This window comes from Alosa sapidissima, chromosome 23 (assembly GCF_018492685.1).
Source record: "Alosa sapidissima isolate fAloSap1 chromosome 23, fAloSap1.pri, whole genome shotgun sequence".
Classification (NCBI taxonomy): Eukaryota; Metazoa; Chordata; class Actinopteri; order Clupeiformes; family Clupeidae; genus Alosa; species Alosa sapidissima.
The window spans coordinates 26557495-26580784 of NC_055979.1; the positions used below are offsets into that span (position 1 = coordinate 26557495).

General features: G+C 39.7%; 2 protein-coding genes across 2 annotated transcripts; both read left to right on the forward strand.

Moving 5' to 3' along the window:
• The first annotated feature begins 438 nt into the window (after nucleotides 1–438).
• On the forward strand, nucleotides 439–12791 carry f10 (coagulation factor X). The gene is made up of 8 exons (XM_042079734.1): nucleotides 439–597; nucleotides 2304–2464; nucleotides 4793–4817; nucleotides 5910–6023; nucleotides 6603–6734; nucleotides 9829–10118; nucleotides 11427–11544; nucleotides 12082–12791. The coding sequence occupies exons 1-8, from the start codon at nucleotides 495–497 to the stop codon at nucleotides 12678–12680; spliced, it is 1542 nt and encodes a 513-aa protein (XP_041935668.1). The 5' UTR covers nucleotides 439–494; the 3' UTR covers nucleotides 12681–12791.
• Nucleotides 12792–14597: 1806 nt separating this feature from the next.
• prozb (protein Z, vitamin K-dependent plasma glycoprotein b) lies at nucleotides 14598–22589 on the forward strand. The gene is made up of 8 exons (XM_042079733.1): nucleotides 14598–14960; nucleotides 15897–16057; nucleotides 17207–17231; nucleotides 18455–18568; nucleotides 19176–19313; nucleotides 19684–19775; nucleotides 20994–21114; nucleotides 21344–22589. The coding sequence occupies exons 1-8, from the start codon at nucleotides 14861–14863 to the stop codon at nucleotides 22306–22308; spliced, it is 1716 nt and encodes a 571-aa protein (XP_041935667.1). The 5' UTR covers nucleotides 14598–14860; the 3' UTR covers nucleotides 22309–22589.
• Nucleotides 22590–23290: the final 701 nt, after the last annotated feature.

The window sequence follows — 23290 nt, forward strand, 5'->3', positions numbered from 1 at the left end:
CTGGCGGTTATGTTACCCGCATACTGCCTCCCATGGCCGAAACTGGTATTATGACACTTGTCGGGCTGTGGCTAGTAATTTAGCATGCTAATTCAGGTTGATATCTCTTCAGCACTATACCTTGTCATTTTTTTAATGACATCATCACCCTTATTTCCTTCCATTCTTTTGATGCGTGTAGCTCATTTTTTGGATATTTTTACCTCAATTCTTACACATGGCACCTTTAATGAACAGCGATAAAATGATAGTAGGCTACTGATTACTACACTCACATATAATCACAGCTGTCTAAACTCTTTAAACTGCCAGACTTTGCCCTAAGGCAACAGAACAGTATTTACATTATTGGATTGTAACTTTGTTGTCCTCTCCACCCCTGTCCATGAGCCATCTCCCTGTAGCTCCTCCCCCTTGTTTCTCCTTCTCTCTCCTTGTCAGTCATTTTTGCGAAGCAGGTCATCGACCTCGTCCAGTATCTGATTTTTCACAGTATGATCCAGGACAGAACTCAAGTGTTTTTTAGAGGACTGACCATGTTACTGGTCTTTTTGACCTTTTCCTTCTTTCTGCTGCTCCACCAGACTTCTGCAGATGGTATGTTTTTCCTTTGCTGTGTTCATCAGTGGAGCGATAAGCAAAACAAAGAAGTTGATGTTTTCAGTCAAATAAGTTATGAAGGATTTAGCTCCTTGCTGCTGTTGCTAAGTGTTGGTCCTTAAATACATCTCAAACTATTTCCGAAAATGGGAATTATATGCATACATATTTTATATCAATGTCATAGTTAAATTTCATTGATGACCGTTGTAATTATTGTGACTGTGATATTTGTTCTGGTAAAGACAAGCTTAATTAAGTCATGAAAATACATACTTAAAGTTGTATCTATTAGAAAGGCATCATTGGGGATGCTATAGATTTATTTGTGTATGAGAAATGTTAACACTTGTCCCATAAGAAGCATCAGAATAATGTTAGTTCTATCCTCAAATGAACAGCTCCTATAGGGAGGGAAATTAAAAATGTATGTCCCTAGTGGTTGCATTCAAAGGGAAGAACTACGGAGCCCCTAAAAGGTCAAGTTAAAATAAAATAACTGACGTTGTGGGCATGTTAAGGTAGAATTTTGCATACATTATAAACATTGTGGGCTTAATTTACTAAAACTAAAATGTGGGCACATTTATGAAGCAGTGGGCACATTTTAATAAATTAAGCTTACAGTGTCCTAAAGGTCATAAATTGTGTACACAATACTCATAAATACTTATTTTGTAGGCAAGTTAAAGTAAATTGCATGCACATTATATCATGAGCTCAATTTACTAAAACGTGTTCATAGGTAATAAATTGTGCGTAGGTTGTAGTAAATTGAGGAAGCAAAAATCATAAATTGTGTGGACGATACAATCTTTCATATTAGAAAACCATGGTGTATTTTATGTTTTGGTAGGTCCAACAATTTTAAACAAAACAAGATATGCAGAAACTACTGTATACTGTCTTGATGAACAGTTATAAAGGGGCAGAGAAAACTTTTTAGACTTGATGACACAGCTTGTGCTGCTGAGAGACATATCTGCAACAGCAAAGGAGTATACTTGACACGGATGGCCACAGCCGTATCCTCAGAAGCCTACTCAGACCTTTATAAAGCGGATATTATCTGTGCACGTCAAGATCTAGACACAAACTTAGTGGGGAGGCAGATAAGTAGATCAGTATAGAGAGCCATAAGGACCAAAACTAGCATAAACTATGTAAATACTTACAGCAAAGTGATATCTGACTGACTGGGTCGATGTGAAACAAGTGGGACCTGTATTGAAGGGAAAGGAATAATGTAATAAATATAGAAATAGTCATCTGAGGTGAGACAGGTAAAGTTGAGTACGATCTGTATAACTGTCCATCCATTGGGAAAATCCACGGGTGCTGATGATCTCACCTAAGAAAGTGGTGTAGCTGGGAAAATAGAAGGGGTCCAAGTATTGATCCCTGAGGTACCAGTGGTGAAGTCATGAGATTTCCATACCTGTCCTTGCCAAAACACGCTGGATGAACCACGACTATAATTTGGGGCGGTGGTAGTGTAGTGGCTAAGGATGTAGTAGTAGTATGTAGCCTTGAATTTCCCCTTGGGGATCAATAATGTATCTTATCTATCTATCTATCTATCTCTAGCCTGAAAAGTTGTAGTTTCAATACCTGGCTTTCACTGTTGTGCCATTGAGCAAGATTATAATGTTGATGATATCAGTATTTTTCTTAATGAAGTTATTGTTGACCCCCCCCACCAGTTTTCCTCCAGAGTCGGCATGCCAATCAGGTCCTTAAACGATGGAAGCGAGCCAACAGCCCATTTGAGGAATTCCGGCAGGGCAATATGGAGCGGGAATGTGTTGAGGAGTCTTGTAACTGGGAAGAGGCCAGAGAAATATTTGAGAATAATGAGAAAACGGTGAGAGAATGGTTTAACCTCCCTCGCTTTTTCAGTTTCAGTCAGTCTGGCAATTTCAGTCAGTCTGGCAATTCTTGACATACCTTATATTGGCCCGAATATAAGACGAACCCCCTTTTCAGGACTTTGGGAAAAATCTACAGAACCCCTAAGGGGACATGAGCAAAAACAAAATCAAAGTTTAGTTATGTGCTCAGGCGAAACTATCATGTGCGCATATGAAAAGGTTTTGTGTGAGCACCTGAAAGTTTCGTGTGAGCACATGAAAAGTAAGCTATTGATGCTTTGCAGGTTTTACATTGAAGACCAATGGGCATTATTAGTCTATAAAGACTTTTTGTAAGTTTGTAAGTCAGCATTATATTATACAGCATCATATAGGCTATCAATTTAAAGCGAATTTAAGGGCTCTACCTAAGAGTCATGAAAAATATCGATTCCTGCGCCGACAACGTGAACGCTTTGAAGTATTTTGCGTCATTGGACCATTGGAATAAATGCAGAGACCAACTTTCCCTCACAGGATCAAAAGAGTATATATACTATACTATTATATATAGAATGCAGCCACCTGCCACAGTCAGCAACGAGCTCCGGTTCATTAGAAAGGATGTCGGTTGTCTGTGTTTATGAACAATTTGTTATGAGAGTCTTTGTACCACATATATTTAGACCCTTTAGCAAAGTAGTTTTGGTGACAGAGCCGTCTCCTTACTCTGAGTTCATCACTCCTTGGGTCTAGTTTTCCTAGAATTAAATGAACATCCTCTTTCCTTATGTTTAATACATTCATTCTCCTTGCATTTTTGTGTACATCGACCTATATCCTAACCTGACTCTCGCCAGATAAATTTTGTTCTGCCTAGCTCCGTCTAGCTCCACTCGCATCCATCTGGGATTGCTTCGGTTGAGAGTTATTTCGGCACCAGATTTTATGGTAGAGCCAATCAGAATGCGGAGCGGGAGTTTCATAGATGTGACGTAGCGTAGAAGCGACTAAGACTGTTCTCAGCGTCACGGGTTGGCTTCGATGTGAGTGGTTGAAGTAACACGTCAGTAGATGACGGACAAGTGCCTTATCCAATCATATGCAAGGATTTTTGATAAGGCCCAGCCCTCTGAAACACCTCTCCACTGAATCGATCCCAGATGGATGAGTGGAGCTAGGCGGAACAAAATTCATCTGGCGAGAGTCAGGTTACCTATATTCATAGAGATGTTTGCAACTGTTCATAAATTAAAGTAATTGCCCGATCTAAACCGGTGTATCCCATGCGACAGAACAGATTGCAAGACTTCACAATTTGTTTAAATGTTATATGGGAACAATATAATGGTGATTACTTGCAAGCAAAGCAGCAATGTCCTGCTAGATTAAGATTAGATTAAGAGCTAGATTAAATAGTACAACTAACTCCTGTACTGTAGTCATTTCTCTAGCTGTCACTGTCTCCAGTAATGCCCCAGGCTACATCAATATACAGCAGGCTTTCATGTGCTCACATAAAAGTTTTGCGTGCTCACACGAGAAAGTTTTGCGTGCTCACACGAGAAAGTTTTGCGTGAGCACCTGAAACTTTCATGTGCGCACACAAAAGTTTTGCGTGCGCATATGAAAGTTCCGTGTGAGCACATGAAACTAAACTTTATTTATTTTTTTGCTCATGTCCCCTTAGGGGCTCCGTACTACATACCACTGAAAAGACAGTTAGGTTCTCCCTCTCTGAGGGCAAATGCTGGGCACGACTTCTGCGACGAAATGACAGTCCATTGCGCAGCATCATTAAGGTTTGAGTTCTTTAGCGCTCTCCAAAGCCTTCAGCTGTATGACAGCTTTGGTAATGAGCATTCCGTTATTACGTTTTTCAGTCACATATTCACACACTCTCCTATCAATCTGTTGGAATCTGCCGCTTTTAGGACCATATGGATTTTGATTATGACTGATGGCATTTTTAAGACGGTCTTCCTGGGCTCGCCATCGCATTAATCACCATATGATTTTTAAATTGCCATCCACAGATCCTTCTCAATTGTTGGTTAACTTGACCTACTTTTGAACCACTTTGTTTGAGATGATCTGGACTCTCCATCATTTGCACTTGTGCCACTGTTGTGTAGAAGGATGGTGGCTGCTCATTAAATTTAAAACACTTGTTACTCATTTTTCCTTTTTTGTTAGGCTGCAAATATAAGACGACTTCGTCATATTTTGAAAAAAAAAAAAACTCGTCTTATATTCGGACCAATACGGTAATAACTCTGATGTTGATGCACAGAAATGTGTGATTAGTGATCAAAATGACCGATTTGATTTTTTCCTATCAGGATGAGTTCTGGAATGTGTATTTTGGTAAGCTCTTCTTATTTTTAGTTAAGTTTATTGTTGCTTGGTACCGATTTTTCATCTGTAACGGAAATAATTAAAATGATAGATTGCTTAACTAGATGTTATTCCCTGATGTTTTGCCTTCTGTTTACTTGCACTATCACCATGACAGTAGCCATGTTGTGAAATTTGGTACATGTGCAATGATCAGTGAAGATTATCAGTACAGTACATTACGACATTCTCTGGATGTACACAACATTTTGTGAACTTCTGTCCCAAATGAGTGCTGTAATATGGATTTCTGTGTCTCAGGAACTGCTTAAGCTATTAAGCAATTTTTAAAGTTAGTATGCTCACACTTGGTTACATATGCTCATCTTATAAAGTTTTATTTGGCTCACTCAACAAAATGGCTGCGAATGGCCTATCAAAATTCAGCAGCCAAAACAATTTGTGCCAGAGTCTGTGATGTGAGATTTCAAAATGTAATAAATTTGACAGGCAGAATTACTGCCACTGTCTTTTGGATGCATGTGTAATTACATCCATAGGGGGTGCTGCAACTGACCCATTTGAGTAACTGCTTGGACCCCGATGATCACCGCTTGTGGATGCATGTGTGCATTACGTCTATCATGTGCATTATATATTTCAGGATTTCTTTTACATTTACACAAACATGCAGACACACATATCTCTCTCACACATACTCTGACTCTTTCTTTTTTTCTCTTTCTCTCTCTCTCACACACACACACACACACACACGCACACACACACACATGCACACTCAAACTAAATGTTGTGATTTTGTTACAGTTCAAGCACTTTTAGCTGTTCAGACTGTGATAATCGAGTAACCAAGGATAGAGAATGTAAGATTGTACAAAACTTTACTGAGAGAAGCAGGAGTAGGGCATGGAGAGGACTTGCTCCTTAGTTAGTTATAGAAACAAGTTCAATTTTGTTAGGTTTGTTTTGTTAAATATTGAAGTCGGTTTGCACTTGCCTAAAGCAGCTATAATAGAGATTTCTGTTATTGTTATTGTTGAACCAATGCTTACAAAGGTTCACTGACATGTCATTTTCATTTCTGTCTGTGGGGTCATACAGATGGAGATGCTTGTACGTCCCAGCCATGTATAAATAACGGCCAGTGTAAAGACGGAATCGGGAAATACAATTGTTTCTGCCCACAAGGATTTCACGGTTACAACTGTGAATTTGGTATGTCAGCATATAGGATACATAACTCTCTGTGATGGTGTATATGACACCAACCTGAGTTAAACTGAGCATAATTCCATTGATATTGTGTTACCTACTGAGCCTTTAACTAGCCCACATTTCTTTGGAAATTGTTGCGATTTTCTACATACTTGGAACTATATTCTCATTCAGGCGAAGCACTTGGGATTGGCAGAGGGCTTTGGGCAAATCCCTCCGTCTAAGTTGCAGTGCTTCACCTGAATGAGAATATAGATAAGTATATGTTTTAAAAAAATGCTGTCTCATTTTACATTGGTATTTGTGCTTGTAATTTGTAACCATACAAGACATAACATGTAAATAGGAAAATGTTGGAGTCCTTTTGTCACTTTTGGGAGCTATATGCTAGTTCACACAGAGGCGAGAAGGGTATGTATCATCTTATATAACTCTGGGGGAGACGGAGTATAAGCTAATTTCCCAAAATGTTGCCATGTTCCTCTAACTGAGTTGGACATGCATTCAGGGCATACCATATAAACTCAGGTCACTGTTCTTGTTTGGAGAATTTGACTTTGTGACTTTTACATCCCGTAGCCATCCCTCAGCTGTGTGAGAATAACAACGGTGGCTGTGACCACTTCTGTCACGTCATAGACGAGAAAATTGGATGCTCATGCGCACAGGGCTACGAGCTGGCTTTAAATGGCAAAAACTGCCATTCTGACGGTAACATTTACTAATTTTTTTTTTTTTAAATTAACACAATTTACACACCAGCTTGGTCTGTGTATCATTCGTTCATTTTATACTCAATTGAGAATCAAAAACATTATTGTTATTTCATTATTTGTTTATGAATGTGATACAAACAAACAAATAACACGTTGTTTTCCAGGCTTTTGATTTCATGGTCAGATCAAAAGTATAACCTTTAAAAAATGGCTTCAGGGCCGAAACTGATTTTGATATTTATTTGTTCTGATTTCTGTGACCTGGAAGTCTATCCAAGTCTTGGTCTAGACCTGTCAGTGCTCAGTCAGAGAATGTCTAATAAGGGGAGAACCTTCACCAAAGTCCTTTTAGGCAAGTCCCTCCACTCGGCGGCCATATACCAACGTTTTATGGGCACTCATCGGGCACAGGCTTCGGAGTATTTAGCATAGCATAGCATCAATGCTAGCGTGTTATGGGCAACAACCCAACCTGTAAGAAAATGAAAGGACATGACTCCCGGATTATTTCACTTTTGATTGATAATCCATATCCATTTTGTGAAAAATAAAATCTGAGGGGTTCAGTTGTTAAATAGGTGAAAATAATAAATGTAGCCATGTAGCTCCATATTTTGGACTCGCCCGCGATCGCCATCTAGGTGAACTCTGGTGAACTGCAGCCAAATTCGGTTTGTATGGGATTAATAGAGAGTGGGGAGGCTCTCCGTAGACGGGCTCTGGCTCAGTGTTGCCAATTGACCTGTCGCTAAGCGCCACCCTTAGAACGCTGATGAGCCAATGACAGTCCAGCCTGAACAGGACTCGGACATCAGCTCGGACAACTCCATAGGAAACAACAGGGAGCAGGCATAAAATGGCAAATTAATGGTTATTTATGGAGTTTATTAACTCAAAAAACCCTGACGGATAACCATGGTCAAACGTTTTGCATGGGGGACGTGTAATACTGATAGCCGGTACCCCGAGAGGCTAGAAAACAGGGTATATTTTCATTAACAGTAGCCTACAGGACGTCTCTCGCGTTTGCAAAAGCTCGACATAATGTAGGCTACTAAGCCAACAACGTGGGCACAGGTTCCCTGTTAAATCCCAAGATGAAAATGCTCATTAACCAACTACTATATTCTTACTACATCAAATATTAACGTTATTAAGATAATTAACGTTATCTTTGTATCAATCATCCACTAGCTAGCTAGCTAGCATTAACGTCAGTGGTTTTTGCAGGTGATTTGCACGGCTACTCGCCACAACTGCTTGTCACCTTGTATGTATTCTAAAGTTTTGAAAACACCCCTCCATAGCATAATTAAGTCCCTTTTGATAGCTTCTGGAGGAAAGTAAATCCTTTTATCAACCAAAACGTCCTCAAAGCCTGCTTTCATATACTGTCAGCTGCCATTGTCCACAATGTATTTCTATTCAAGTCTGGTTTGTTTGTCTGAGTTTTCACACGGTAACAATGGGGGGCGGGGCTTAGCGACAGGTCAATTAGTGACTTTGTTGCTAGATTTAATTTTGGCCATCCCTAGCGACAGAAAATAGGCTATTGTCTAACAACTATAGCAAGAAATTGGGCGACTTGCGCAACGATGGCAAACTTGGTTTCGTTGAATCGACAGAAAATCATCTCCCTTCTCATGCCTGTTTCGTTTATGAACATCGCGTTCGCCCAAACCGTTGCCCCATGATTATAGAAGTAATGACTGGCCTAGGCTATGTAGTATCAGCCCATGTTAGTTAAGTAGGCCTAGATGTTAGATCTATCAGCTCAGATCATCATTTGTCGCCAACGTCATTGGAAGGCAGCCAGGTGCAGTAGCCTTCTGGTGAGATTACACAGGGAAACAGGGAAACTAGGGACACATACTAGGGGCTACAACTTCATTCACAAACAGAGCAAATAATTCAAATCGAGCCATAGGCGTAGCCATATAGTAGTCTACTTGTCAGTCTTGCCCGTCCAATTACGTTCACCATCTAAAAAAGACGCGCAAGTCAACACTACTCTGAGAGCTCAAGAATCAGTCAAATCGCGAACAGGCGGCAGCTCCGTTTAATTGTCAGGTGTGAAATGTGTTCATATTCCACTTTTTATGTCATAGACGTTGCATGCCTATGCAAGGAAAGGCTTTGCAGTAGGATTGTCCAAGCTGTTGCTTCAGTTTGTGTTTTAAGTTATGCGACGCACCGTTGGGTTCATGCCGTTTTGCGCAAGTTTAAAATGTTTAGCCGACTGCGTAATTTGCCATTTTTGTTCAATAAGTTCTACTTTTCATGTCATGAATGTAACATGCCTATGATAAGGCTTTGCACTTGTACAATATGGTCAATCTATTGTCTCAATTGTGTTTCATGTGACGCTCCGAAGCTAGGCCTACATTCATGCATTGTTTTGCTCCAGTTTAAAATGTTTCTGCCTAATTTGTCAGCTGTGATAAAATGCATTCAATAAATTCCACTATGTCATAAATATAACATGCCGATTAATGTTTGTATGGTGTGTCTCATCTAGGCTTCTCTTAGGCTATGTTCAATCAAATTGGCTTTGCCCACCCTTTTCTTTCTGTACCCACCCATTTGAACATTTCTGGCTACTCTAATCGAGCATATAGTAGAAAAACCTATTCGTTTAGACTGCCGACTGAGGGGGAAAAAAGAGATTCTGTTGCTCTGTCCGAACGGTCATTTAAATATATATCTTTAGGTTAAATTGTGTGTGGTAAAGGTATAATCGGACTGGTAGGCCTAGTCCGATTTAACACTGCAAAACAGAAGCAGCAGCTGGCAATGGAAGTCAGTAAATAATTTCCGGGTCAGAGCAATCGGAAAAAATAAATATCAAAATCAGTTTTAGGCCTGAGGCCGTTTTTTAAACGTTCTACTTTTGATCTGATCATGAAATCAAAAGTCTAAAAAACAAAGCATTATTTGTTGGTTTGTATCACATTCATAAACAAATAATGAAAAAACAAGTCCTGTTTTCGTTTTTTCATTTTGGATTCTCAATTGAATATCAAATGAACAAATAATACACGGACCCAGCTCCATTACTTATTTGAAATATAAATTTTGGTTTGTTACAGATCCTTTTAAATGTGGTGTTGTCCATCCAATGAAGAAGACAAGGACAATCTTTTTTTACATCCCAGATAATGACAACACCACACAGAGCACAAATTCTACAACAACAACAACAACACAACATCACAACACGGCCACAGAGACAGTAGAAAGCATTGCTGATAGTACCATCAGTCCTGACAGCGAATATAGCATGGTTGATGTGAACGAGGATGACTTCCTTCCTGAATCCGCTGGGACAACACGGGTTGTTGGAGGACAAGAGTGTCCTCCAGGGGAGTGTCCCTGGCAGGTGGAGATAAGAGTGCACAACAGCAGAAAACACACACGCACACACACACACACTCATATGCACACGCGCGCGCGCGCGCGCACACACACACACACACACACGCATACACACACATGTGGGATAAATCCAGAGCCGGACAGTAACGGAGTACATTTACTCGAGTACTGTACTTGAGTACAATTTTGAGGGATCTGTACTTTACTCGAGTATCATTTTTGGGGAGTACTCATGACTTTACTCAAGTACATTTGAGAGGCAAATATTATACTCCACTACATTTCTATCCCTAACCGTGAGTACCGTTACTTCTTCTAAAAAAAAAAGGAAAAAAGAAAAATCTCGGAAACCCTCAGTTTGTTGTTTCCCTCTCAAACGTGATTGGATTGTGCAGGCGCCACTGATTGGGACAGCCTATCAGCAATTACCTTCAGCTTTCCGCCAAAGTCAACTCCATGGTCAGATTTAGATAAGAGACGAAACCATGGACGAAATAATGGATGAAGACGCAGCAGGTCCATCCCGGGAATGTGCCAACCTGTGGCCCCACCTCGCCAGACTATTTCAATTTAATGATAGTTTTCGCTTCAAGTGTTTCAATTACAAAATAGTATTTTGTATTTGAAATACGTATTTTAAATACATATATTAGAAATACTGCCCATCCCTGGTAACATGGTAAAAAGATGAAAATGACTTGATTTTACTTTCAATTCCTTTTACATTCTCCAAGGTATTAAAATTTTTCATAACTCCATGTAGGACGTTTCTGTACATAAATGTAAGCACTGTGGCAGTAGTAATGCAATATTTAGAAAATGTAGGCTACTCTTGTACTCTTGATACTTTTACTTTTAAAAACAAGTACTTCAGTACTTTTACTTAAGTAGACATCTGACTGTTGTACTTTTACTTGTACTTGAGTAAAATTTAGCAAAGGGTATCTGTACTTTTACTCAAGTAATGAAGCTGTGTACTCTAACTGTGTGGATAAATGCAGAGACCGAATTCCTTGTATACGCAAGTATACTTGGCTGAAAAACCTGATTTACATGTACACACACACACACACACACACACATGCGCATACACACGCATACACACACACACACACACACACACACACACACATAACTCCACCATATCTCACCAACTGAAAATGCATTTCTTCAGTATGCAACATTTGCTGCATTGAACTTTGTATCTGTAGGTGTGTGTGTGTGTGTGTGTGTGTGTTGCACTCAGTACAATTTGTACATATGCCCCTCGATCTATAAATCTACAAATCATATCTTTCTCCCTCATCGTCAGGCTCTTCTAATGGATGAAGAAGGGACAGGCTTCTGTGGAGGAACCATCCTGAATGAGTATTTCATCCTCTCTGCAGCCCATTGTATGAACCAGTCCAAAGTCACAACAATAGTTCTTGGTGAGTAATCTATTTCAGTGTGTTAAAACGAAGACAGACTGCGGCACGCCTATTCAGCTTGCAGTCTTTACTAGTATAGTATATATACTATTTTGATCCCGTGAGGGAAATTTGGTCTCTGCATTTATCCCAATCTGTGAATTAGTGAAACACACAGCACACAGTGAACACACAGTGAGGTGAAGCACACACTAATCCCGGCGCAGTGAGCTGCCTGCAACAACAGCGGCGCTTGGGGAGCAGTGAGGGGTTAGGTGCCTTGCTCAAGGGCACTTCAGCCATGCCTACTGGTCGGGGTTCGAACCGGGAACCCTCCAGTTACAAGTCCGAAGCACTAACCAGTAGGCCACGGCTGCCCCAGGTCATTATGCGGCTCTTTACTAGTGTAAACAAAAAACAGTTACACTTTACTTGAAGGTATCTACAGAAGAGTGACAAACATTATAAATATATTATTATAAATACTAGCCTTATCGATATCAATTGATGTTTAATTCATGTTCATTCATTCAGAGTTATGTGTGAAATGTTTCTCAGGTGAGTTCAACACCAACAAGGCAGAAGGCAGGGAAGCCACACATGCGGTGGAGCTCTACATCACACACACTAACTACGTCCCTGAGACCTACCACAACGACATTGCTCTCATCAAACTGAAAACACCTATAAAGTTCACCAAGTACATTTTACCCGCTTGTCTACCAGACCGTGATTTTGCAGAGCGAGTGTTGATGCATCAACCGGATGGCATGATAAGTGGCTTTGGGCGCGTTAGTGAGCGCGGCCCACAGGCCACTCTACTGCAGAAGCTGACAGTGCCCTATGTGGACCGTGCAACTTGCATGGAGTCCAGCTCTTTTAAAATTTCCAAGCACATGTTCTGTGCTGGATTTGACAAGGAAAGCAAGGACGCCTGCCAGGGTGACAGTGGCGGACCTCACGTAACACGGTACAAGGACACCTGGTTTGTGACAGGTGTAGTGAGCTGGGGAGAGGGTTGTGCTCGTGAGGGAAAGTATGGAGTGTACACACAGGTGTCAAAGTACATCAGGTGGTTGAACCAGCTGATGAGCCGCATAATGAACTTAAAGAAAAGGAGGAAAAGAGATGCATTGTACAATGTCACATACGTCTGAGAGTGTGCAATGGAAAAAAATACTGAGACGAAAAGGGAGATGTGTCACTGTTCATGACATGATGGCAATGATGTTTGTGAGATTAAGTTGAATAAAAGAAATCTTGAGTCACTTTTTTTTGCTGTTCTGTGGTCAATTCTGCCAATTATTCAGTATTCATTACTGAATGCCAAGCTGGAATAATAATAATAATGTTTTTCCCTATCATCCTATTTTTAAAACACGCCTACCTGTGAGCATGCAATTGGGCTCTGGGTTTTCTACAGGAATAGCATGTCTGAACGGGCACTGCACTAGCATTATAAATGAGGCTCCAGGAAGGAGTGGTGGTCTACTTGGATGATGTTCTAGTTAGGACGAGAGAGAGACTCAAAGGTGCCCTGGGGGTCCTGTAGAGTGCAGATGTAAGCATTGCCTGCGCCATCACAGGCTCAGTCCCTGCCTCAGTCATTGCAAGTGCCCCTTGATTGATTAATCACCCACTATGTGGATACTGTTTTTTAAATTGATTTAGATTAAGTGTTAGTATAATTTGTATTTTAGTATATTCTTTATCTTCTACTGTCCTTATTGCTTAGTTGTGTTTTTTATATGATATACTTTTAATTAATTTTTTCTGCTGTTAGTGAATGTGTGTGTGTTGTCTGTATGCTACTGAGACCTTGAATTTCCCCTGGAGATCAATAAAGTATCTATCTATCTATCTATCTATCTATCAAAGACAGCTGAAATATAGGACACTACAGAGCCACAGCCACCAAGTGATGTGCCAGGTCTGTGGAGGTTCCTGAGAATGGACCACTTGACCTGCTGAAATGCATCAGGCCTGGCCATGGGCATAGGTTTGCATGGGTACCATGGCGACATGTCCCTATACCAATATTTTGGGATGACAAAATTGTCCCTATCAATATTTTAGCAAACTCATTAATATTATGTTATGTTTAAGGGAAACAGGTCTGTAGTTCTTCACATCAGTTGGATTAAGTATACTTTTCCAACGGTGTAACCCTTGCCTGTTAAATGGCACCTGTCTATAACGAGTGCAAATGAAGGAGCATACCACTTCCTTAAGGCTTTAGGGACACAGCACAAACTAGTACATTCAACCAGGTAAAGCATCTCATCACCACTGCACCCACTTTTGCATTCTATGATGTAAACAGTTAGGACATGGTATGATGACTGTCTTTGTCTCACCTCATATTTACCTCAGTGAAACTGGATTGGACTGCTAGAAAGTTCCAGATACTCTGATCAACTTAATAAAATATAAATAAGACAAGACACATTTTTATTGTCTTGCAACACAGTGTTGGTGGTAAATACAGAAAGAAGGTAGATCAAGAGAAGGAAAAACCAATTAGCTGGAAGAAGTAGTGGGTTGGGTGGGGGTGTCATTGATTATTTTGTTTGCATGGTTAAAGGTTCGTTCTGTGTACAGAGCGTAAAATATACAAATGGAAAGGCTGTAGTTACACTTTGTTTCTTGCCATTAATGGTGGCATGTGATATTATTTAAAATAATGGTATATTCCCTCAAAACAAACTGGTCTTCCATTTAAGATTGGAAATTGTTTGTTTTACTCAGGGTGAGATAAGTTGAACTAAATGAACTAAAAGCTGAATTTCACACAACTGTTACCAATTTGTTCCATAGTTGTGGAGGGCACTGTGAAATAACTTATTCTATAAAAGACATTATAGAATATCAGTAGAGGAATAAAACATTGATCATTCAGCGACTCAGCAAGAACATTTGGAGTTAACCATGCAGCACATACTGTATACGTAGCCTACATGAGAACGTTTTTCTCATGTATGCTACTGTTGACAGATTAAAGTTCACAGCAGAGTGAAGAACAACGTCAAAACAAATATGTATGTTTGCGATAAATCATTCTTCTCAGACATTTTATCATAACAGGACCAGGCATCTAGTTTATCTCTCTTTCACATTTGTCTTCAACATTTATAGTAATTGTTTAATGCCAGATCATTTAGCCACAATGAAAAGGGGGTAGAAACATATCATTTAACATATAATATGTAAAGTGTAAATATACATGTACATGTAAAGATTGACAGACCGTTTTACCAGGGGTAGGGGAGCACAGAGAGGTGAGAGCAGACTAGCGAAGGGCACGCAGAAAATCTCCCGAAAGTCTCTAGTGTGGCTGATGAAAAGCGCGTGGTTCGCCATGGGATCGTCGAGGCGGACTTTCTTATTCTGCTGGTTTTTGTTGAGCAACTTGCAACCAACAAGAGCGAACAAGCCGGGTAAATGTTCCCTCCTTGTTAGTTGACTTATATACACTCAATTTTGCTAAAAATGTCCATGCTGTGGGTGAAATTAAGTTCCCCACATCTCCCGATTCATGTCAGTTGTCAGTTTGGTGACTTAAGTACTATTAAACGGAAATGTAAAAATGAATAATAAAAAAAAAATATCCCCTACATTTTACCGACTTTAGCATAGTTAATGTATGATAGAATGCTGTGAACATCACTTTAAACATGCAGTTATATAAATTAAATCATAATGTGTATTTGTGATAATAAATGCAGCCAAACAGGCTACAAACCGTATTTTAAACCTGCCTTCAGTTACATAATTTTGATATAAATGCATATGCATAAATACATTTTGAAATGTGACCAGTATGCTAACCAATTATATTTTGCTCTGAAAATATAATAAACCTTTAAAATGGGCATATTTAAAAATCAATCATTGATAACTGATTAATATGGCACGAGTGAGAGTGAGGCTGCAAGGATGTAGGCCTACTCATGGCGGGGGTTCGGCAGGAGGCAGACCGTGTTTTCACGTGTGATTTTCGCAGCACAGCTGAGCACACCGCATGCTGCAGAAACAAATTAGTACCCTTAGTGCAGGGGTCTTGAGCCTTTTTAGCTAGGACAGCCATAACTATCAAATATTTGTATTTTATTTTCATTAAGAGCCTAGTAATTTGATGTGTCTACTTTTTACACTTTCACTATTATTCTATATAGTTAAAGTTTAAATTACAAAAAACTGGCAAGTAACTAAGTAACTGTGCAATAACAAAAGATAGTATTCTTTGTTATTACGGTTTCCCAAGCAAAACACAATATACCAGATGGTTATGAACAAAAGGGGGACAACACACCCCTACCCCTGGATATAGGTATTGTACAACAGCACCCTTTGATCAGCCCGTTTGTCCTCAGTGTTCCAGACGCAGCTTCAGGCAGCCATCTTTTTACGTCCAAGGCGGGCAAACGCAATACTGTTTGAGGAGATATTCCAGGGGAATCTAGAAAGAGAGTGCATTGAGGAGAGGTGCTCCAGAGAAGAAGCCAGGGAGTTCTTTGAGAATGATGCGCAAACAGTACGTTTTGACAAAGTTTTTTGTGTTGTGGTGCATAAAATGTATTTAAATTTACTTCTCTTTAAACGTGTTTATGGAAGCCCGTTTGCGCCACATACAAAAAAAATCTGATCTATGATATCTCATTATTGTGAGATACTATCTCGTTATTCTGACATACTATCTCATTATTGTGAGATACTATCTCACAATATTCTGACATAGTATCTCGTTATTCTGACATAGTATCTCGTTCATAGACCAGGATTAGGCAGCATATTAATTTCAGTTTCACTGCCCACGCACGCATGCCACAGTTGACGAGCAGATGGGGTGCACATTTTGCCATTCTTAATGTAAGTTATTTACTCAGAACCACTGTATTGAGTGTTGTCCACCGATTTCTGACCTTTATTGTCCATGCCATGATACTGCTAACATCACCTCATAGGCTGAAGGCAACACAACGTCAACCTAGCCTACATTTGAATGATTTTGTGACATCGCAGGAACAGTACAGGGGTTTTTAACATCATTACCCCATTGTGACTATATGAAATGTATATACAGTTTCCGTCAAGTCTACACATTATGCGCGTTAGCAAACCTACACTAGCCTACCCCATGCATCAGGAGCAGGCTAACATTAGCTCTGGAGTTTGTTCGAGGCACCTGAACTACTGATTAAGGAAACCAATGAAAAATGCTGATAAACATCACCAAATGCCATTAGTTTCTGAACATTACGTGTTGGTAAACATCACGGTTCTGACAACACTCTCAATACAGTGGTTCTGAGTAAATAACTTACATTAAGAATTCACAATAACGAGATAGTATCTCATTGAGATACTATGTCAGAATAATGAGATACTATGTCAGAATAATGAGATACTATCTCACAATAATGAGATACTATGTCAGAATAACGAGATAGTATCTCACAATAATGAGATATCATAGATCAGATTTTTTTTGTATGTGGCGCAAACGGGCTTCCATACGTGTTTGTCTGCATTGCATATAGTCTAGATCTGGATCTCTCATGTTAAACTCTGATGGATAGATATTATGTTAGATGGATATTTTTAGCTCTGACAAACACATTGTGCTCTCTCATTTAATCTCTACACTGACTTTTGCTAATTACTGTCTCTGTTGTCCTGAAAGGAAGCCTTCTGGAATAAATACATTGGTAAGTGATCAGCATAAATGTATAAATCTCCTTTTGCATGATGTAAACAGTGTATATAGCCAGAGCCGGACAGTAACGGAGTACATTTACTTGAGTACAGTACTTGAGTACAGTTTTGAGGGATCTGTACTTTACTCGAGTATCATTTTTGGGGAGTACTCATGACTTTACTCAAGTACATTTGAGAGGCAAATATTGTACTCTTTACTCCATTACATTTCTATCCATAACCGTGAGTAGGCTACCCGTTACTTCTTCTAAAAAAAAAAGGAAAAAAGAAAAATCTCGGAAACCCTCAATTTGTTGTTTCCCTCTCAAACGTGATTGGATTGTGCGCCACTGATTTCCGCCAAAGTCAACTCCATGGTCAGATTTAGATAACAGATGAAACCATGGATGAAACAATGGACGCAGCAGGTCCATCCCGGGAATTATGCCAACCCGTGGCCCCACCTCACCAGACTATTTCAATAGTCTGGCGAGACTATTTCAAGTTAATGATAGTTTTCGCTTCAAGTGTTTCAATTACAAAGTAGTGTTTTGTATTTGAAATACGTATTTTAAATACATGTATTAGAAATACTGCCCATCCCTGGCAACATGGTAAAAAGATGAAAATGACCTGATTTTACTTTCAATTCCTTTTACATTCTCCAAGGCTATTAACATTGACATTTTTCATAACTCCATGTGGGACGTTTCTGTACATAAATGTAAGCACTGTGGCAGTAATGCAATATTTACTCTTGTACTCTTGATACTCAAGTAGGCCTACTTTTAAAAACAAGTACTTCAGTACTTTTACTTAAGTAGACATCTGACTGTTGTACTTTTACTTGTACTTGAGTAAAATTTAGCAAAGCATATCTGTACTTTTACTCAAGTAATGAAGCTGTGTACTCTGTCCGCCTCTGTATAGCCTACACTTGGGTTTCACAAGGACTGTCTTGTACTTACTGTATTTAGCTATTGACAGACAATACACATTTACATTTAGTCATATAGCTTGACGCTTTTCTATTCATTCATTCATTCATTCATTCATTCATTCTATTCATTTTCATTAGTGTCGTGGGTTGTTTTTGTCTGTCTTTTTTTAGTTCTACACAGGATAAGATGTTAAAGACTTTCTGGCAGAAAAGCTTTTTAACCTTTTTAACATATCCATTGGGTGTGTTTAATGTGGTGTGGGTTCGCACATTGGTTCCTCCCTCTGTCTGCAGATGGGGACCAGTGTGAGTCCAACCCTTGCCAAAATGGAGGAACCTGCACAGACCGAATAGGGGGCTATAACTGCGCATGCGCTGATATTTATGTCGGCCACAGCTGTGAGAGAGGTATGGAAACATCGCTTATCTAGTGGGGTAGTAGTTTGTATGTGTGTATGGTATGTGTGTTCAGTGATTTATGTAAAGTGCTGCTGCAACATAACTACTTCCCACTGGTAATCGATCAGCCAACCTACTGTATCTATCTATTTTCTATCTTTCCCCCTTTCTCGGTCTTCTTCATATCTTACAATCTAGGGTGTCTGAGATAAGCCGATTCAACATAGTAATTTGTGTGTTTATTGTACTGAAATTGTGATGCAATGTGACTGCTTTATTAGATACTAATTCAAATGACAGGCAAGGTGCAAAGTGTAATAGATACTAAATTAAATGGCAGGCAAGGTGCAAAGTTTATCAACAAGCAAAGTTCTAGTGCATGAACCATCATCATGGCGTGGCTTCTGGGAGCTTTGAGCTGACTCATCAATGTTTGCAGCTATAAGGTCTTGATGGTGTTAAATTAGCAAATACCTGGTTATTAAAGTAGCTTTAGTCAGACTTTTTAAGACTTTGCAGTTTGCCCATCAGCCAAATTAGTGCCCGCAGTGTTAGTATGTTAATGTATGTGCATGGGCATAATGTCATATGACCACATGTGCTTATTTATTGGTAGACAGCTCTCAGTGTCCGGTCGATGGCCCATACGCCTGTGAACACTTCTGCCATGTCAATCGCAGACATGGTTCCTACAGCTGTCGCTGTGCTCAAGGGTACAGACTACATCCAGATGAGAGGAGATGCATACCTCACGGTACACAATGACAAACGCACTACACAATAATTATTATTACATACAGCAGTACTCTCAGACAAACAATACAACTCAGCACAAATCTACTTAAAGCAAAATTCCACAACCAGGCAGCTACAGTGCTACACTCAGGCATGATTTTAAGATGCCCCCAGAGTGTAGCACTGTACTGTTGGTGCCTGGCTACTCTAGCTGTTGGCTGCAGCAACTTGAGCAACTTTGTACCGACAGTACTCGGTGACATCGAGAAACAGAGATCTATGTGAAAAATTGCCAGAATTCTCCTTTAAGAAAGTCCATAATTATAATTGTACTATAAGAATTGTACAAACACATGTTTTGTTTCTTATTTTGTGTTCTCTGTTTTAAGTGAAACATCCTTGTGGAAAAATCTCCCTTTTAACAAGCACACCAATGCAGAGTGACAATGAGATCTGTCCCCAGGGCCACTGCCCTTGGCAGGTGAGTATTACCTGTTTGTGTGTGCAAAATAACATTTAATCTGTTCAACCTCTGGTCCACAGCAGCCTATTGCAACAACCATATTAGGTTCTTGTGATGAACATACAGTATGTGCACTGATTAACTGATTAAAAGGTCTAATTGATCAGATCAAATAATGCTGGGTCTCCAACCTTTTTTCCTCCAAGAGATACATTGACAAAATGAACATGGCCGAGAGAGCAACTAATGTTTTATAGGCTATTAGTAGTAGCATGTAGTCACATAGCTGATCTCCACCCAAAACAGATGAATACGTTTTATATGCGTTTTACCGCTACTTACAATTCCTTTACCTTCTGTCTTTACAGATTGTGAATTTGATTTGATAGGAATTTTATCAGGTTCACCAAGTGACTTTATCAAATTTGCAAACATCAGCTACCTCAGAAACAGGTGGGGAGCTACTGGTAGCTCGCGAGCTACCTGTTAGAGACCCCTGATATACAGTAAATTGAGGGATTAATTAGTGCTGGAATAGGCCCAGGGGGCCTCTGAGATTGGGACTGCCACCTATTTGATTGGGTCCCCTTGTCACCCCCACAACTGGATGTTAACAAAAGAATCATTGGTTGATTATGTTGCTATTACTGAATTTTGATAGACAAAGCTAAATTAAACTAAATTGATAAATTAAAAACACACTTGTGTATTTCAGTTAGCCTATTAGCTGGTTTGATTTGCGTTGAGCTCAATGAGCATCAAACCAGCTAATAGGCTAACTGAAATATACACCATGCCAATCTCTAGGTATGGTGAAAGGGTATGTGATGATATGGGGCTATTTTAATTCCAAAGGCCAATGGAACTTCATCAGGATGCATAGTATCCTGGATCCGTTAAATAACTGGCCTTTAAAAATAAAAAATATGCCTGCCTTTATGGGAATTCAACATAGGGGTATGAATACTTATGCACCCTGTATTTTAATGAAGAACATTTATTTATTTACGAAACATTATTCATTCACAAAGAAAATTGGTGCCCTTAAAGGTTGGATTTGTCCTCATTTTTTCAATTAAGGCATTATTATCCATGTCCAAAAGATGATTTTTTATTCCTCTTTTTAGTCAACTTTAGCATGGGACTGAATACTTTTTATATTTATATATTTATTTATTCCTGGTGTGAACAGCCCTGAAAGCCCCAATTATCCCTGTATTTGGTGCAATTGTGCAGGTCATTCTGGTGGACAAGAATGGGGAGTCTGTGTGTGGTGGTGTGATTCTGGGGCCACGTGAAGTGCTTACCACAGCAACCTGCATGAGTTCAAACGCAAATATAACACACATTCATATTGGTAAGACACCTTTACTTCTCCGTCTCAAGGTACAAGTAGTTACAGGAGAGATTAAATGTAAGATTTTAACATGACCAACATACTATTTTTACCAATTTTACAGGTATAATACCATAATTTCAGCCATCTTTTATAATAAAGCCACCTTGTTAATTGCGTAAAATTATGTTTTAATGCACCGAAGATTGAAATGTATTGGTGGTAGCTGACTTCAACTTGTACTCAACAGGGAAAAACCACTCACCAGGGTCAAAGATCATCAGGATGCCACTGGAGGCTGACCCCACGACTCACAGTCGCTATAGGCCTGGTCAGCCAGAATATGACCTTTGCTTCCTGCGATTACGCTCTAGATTACCACTAGGGGACTCTGCTGTGCCCCTCTGCCTTCCAGAGAAGGACTTCAGTGAAAACATCCTAATGCAAGATGGCGAGGAGGGTGTGATTTCACCAGGACCCGTCCGCCATTCTTACGTCTCATTGGACGACTGTCGCGTCCACCTGAACCTCAGCTTTACTTTGAACAATAAGATGTTCTGCATGAAGGAGCGCAATCTGGAGACAACACACAAAGGAAAAGGAAGAACACCTTCCACACTGCAGTCAAGTCCGATTACTCAAAAGAAGGGAATAAGACCTAGGACACAACAGACTGTGTGGGGGACCGAAGAAGATTTGTTTGAGTATTCCGAGTACATTGTTCCGTTATCAGATGTTGAGTCCACCGTGACACCAACTGCACAAAACAAAATATACCTCACCGCTGCTGCAGTCATAAGGAATTCTACGCAAGAGAAGACACCAAAGCCCACAGCAGAAAGTGGTCCCAAAAAGGTCGAAAAACCAACGGACATAGCACCTTTATCGGAAGACGTTGTTAAGTCCACTGTGACACCTAATACACACAACAAAACGTACCTCACAGCTGCTGCAGTCATAAGGAATTCTATGCAAGAGAAGACAACAAAGCCCACATCAGAAAAACCCACAAATGTTGAAAAAAAAGCTCCCACTATAAGCAGAAGAGGTGATTGCAGGTTCCTCTCTGGGACTCCTGTTGCTAGTGTGAAAGGAGAAACTGTCTTTGTGACAGGACTCATGCTGTCCCACGACTGCGGTCAGGGTCTGGTGTTCACTAAGCTCTCTCGCTTCTTGCCATGGATAGAGTCCATGCTTGAAAGCACCGGACCTTAAGCTTGGGTAGAAAAGAAGCTTCATTATTCCTTGTATCATTCTACATCTATCCCCACTGACAGTGTTCACTCTATTGTTGAGCATAAAACTAATTATCATATGTAAGTATTCTGTGTACATGCCTACTGGTTTTGTGAAGAGCACGTTCATTATTAGTTGTGATTCATTACTTACTTCCCCTGTTAAGCTGTCTCTCCCTCAGTTTGACACAAATCAAACTAGCATGAATCGGAAATTCAACACTTTGTTTGTCAATATGTACATTACAGAATACAACAGGTTATTGTTGACATGTGTTTCTTTAACTATAGCAGAATTACGATGCCAAAATATTGATTGGAACCAAGCTGGAAATGCTGACGTTGGAAGAGACAATTTACACAAATAATTACATCACACACCAAGTTTGACTTGATTTCACACTCTGCAGTTACTCAAGAGTTCTTACTTACTTACTTACTTACTTACTTACTAGTTGTCAGGCATCAACACTGTTCATTTCAAATACCTGATTTTTGTTGCACATGCAAGGCATTTTGAAGGACAGGCGCATTCACAGTATAGTGAAATGCAGGTCACTTGTAATTATACATGTGGACAGTCAAAAATGGGCAAATTTGTTTTAAGCAGTAAAAAAAAAAAAGCATTGAAGAATGAGAATTGATTCATGTGAACACAGCGAAAAGGCCCAATGTGTCTGTGTGACATATGGAACGGAGATGTCTTTAAAACGTAGACAATTAATAACCTCTCTAGGAGTTTCTCCCTGAGGTCTGAGCTATGGCAAATATATTACATTTTTGTAGGCGTAGCATGCAAGCATCGGTTCCATTTTTCGGATGCATTCTGTGGGTCAATTAGTTGCTACCAATCTGAATTACCTGTCTAAAGATATTTCTTGTGAACCTTTGGAAACACCTAGAAAGGAAATAGTAACATGTGGACAAAATTTAGCATGGAAATGTCATATTTTTTGTGGTAA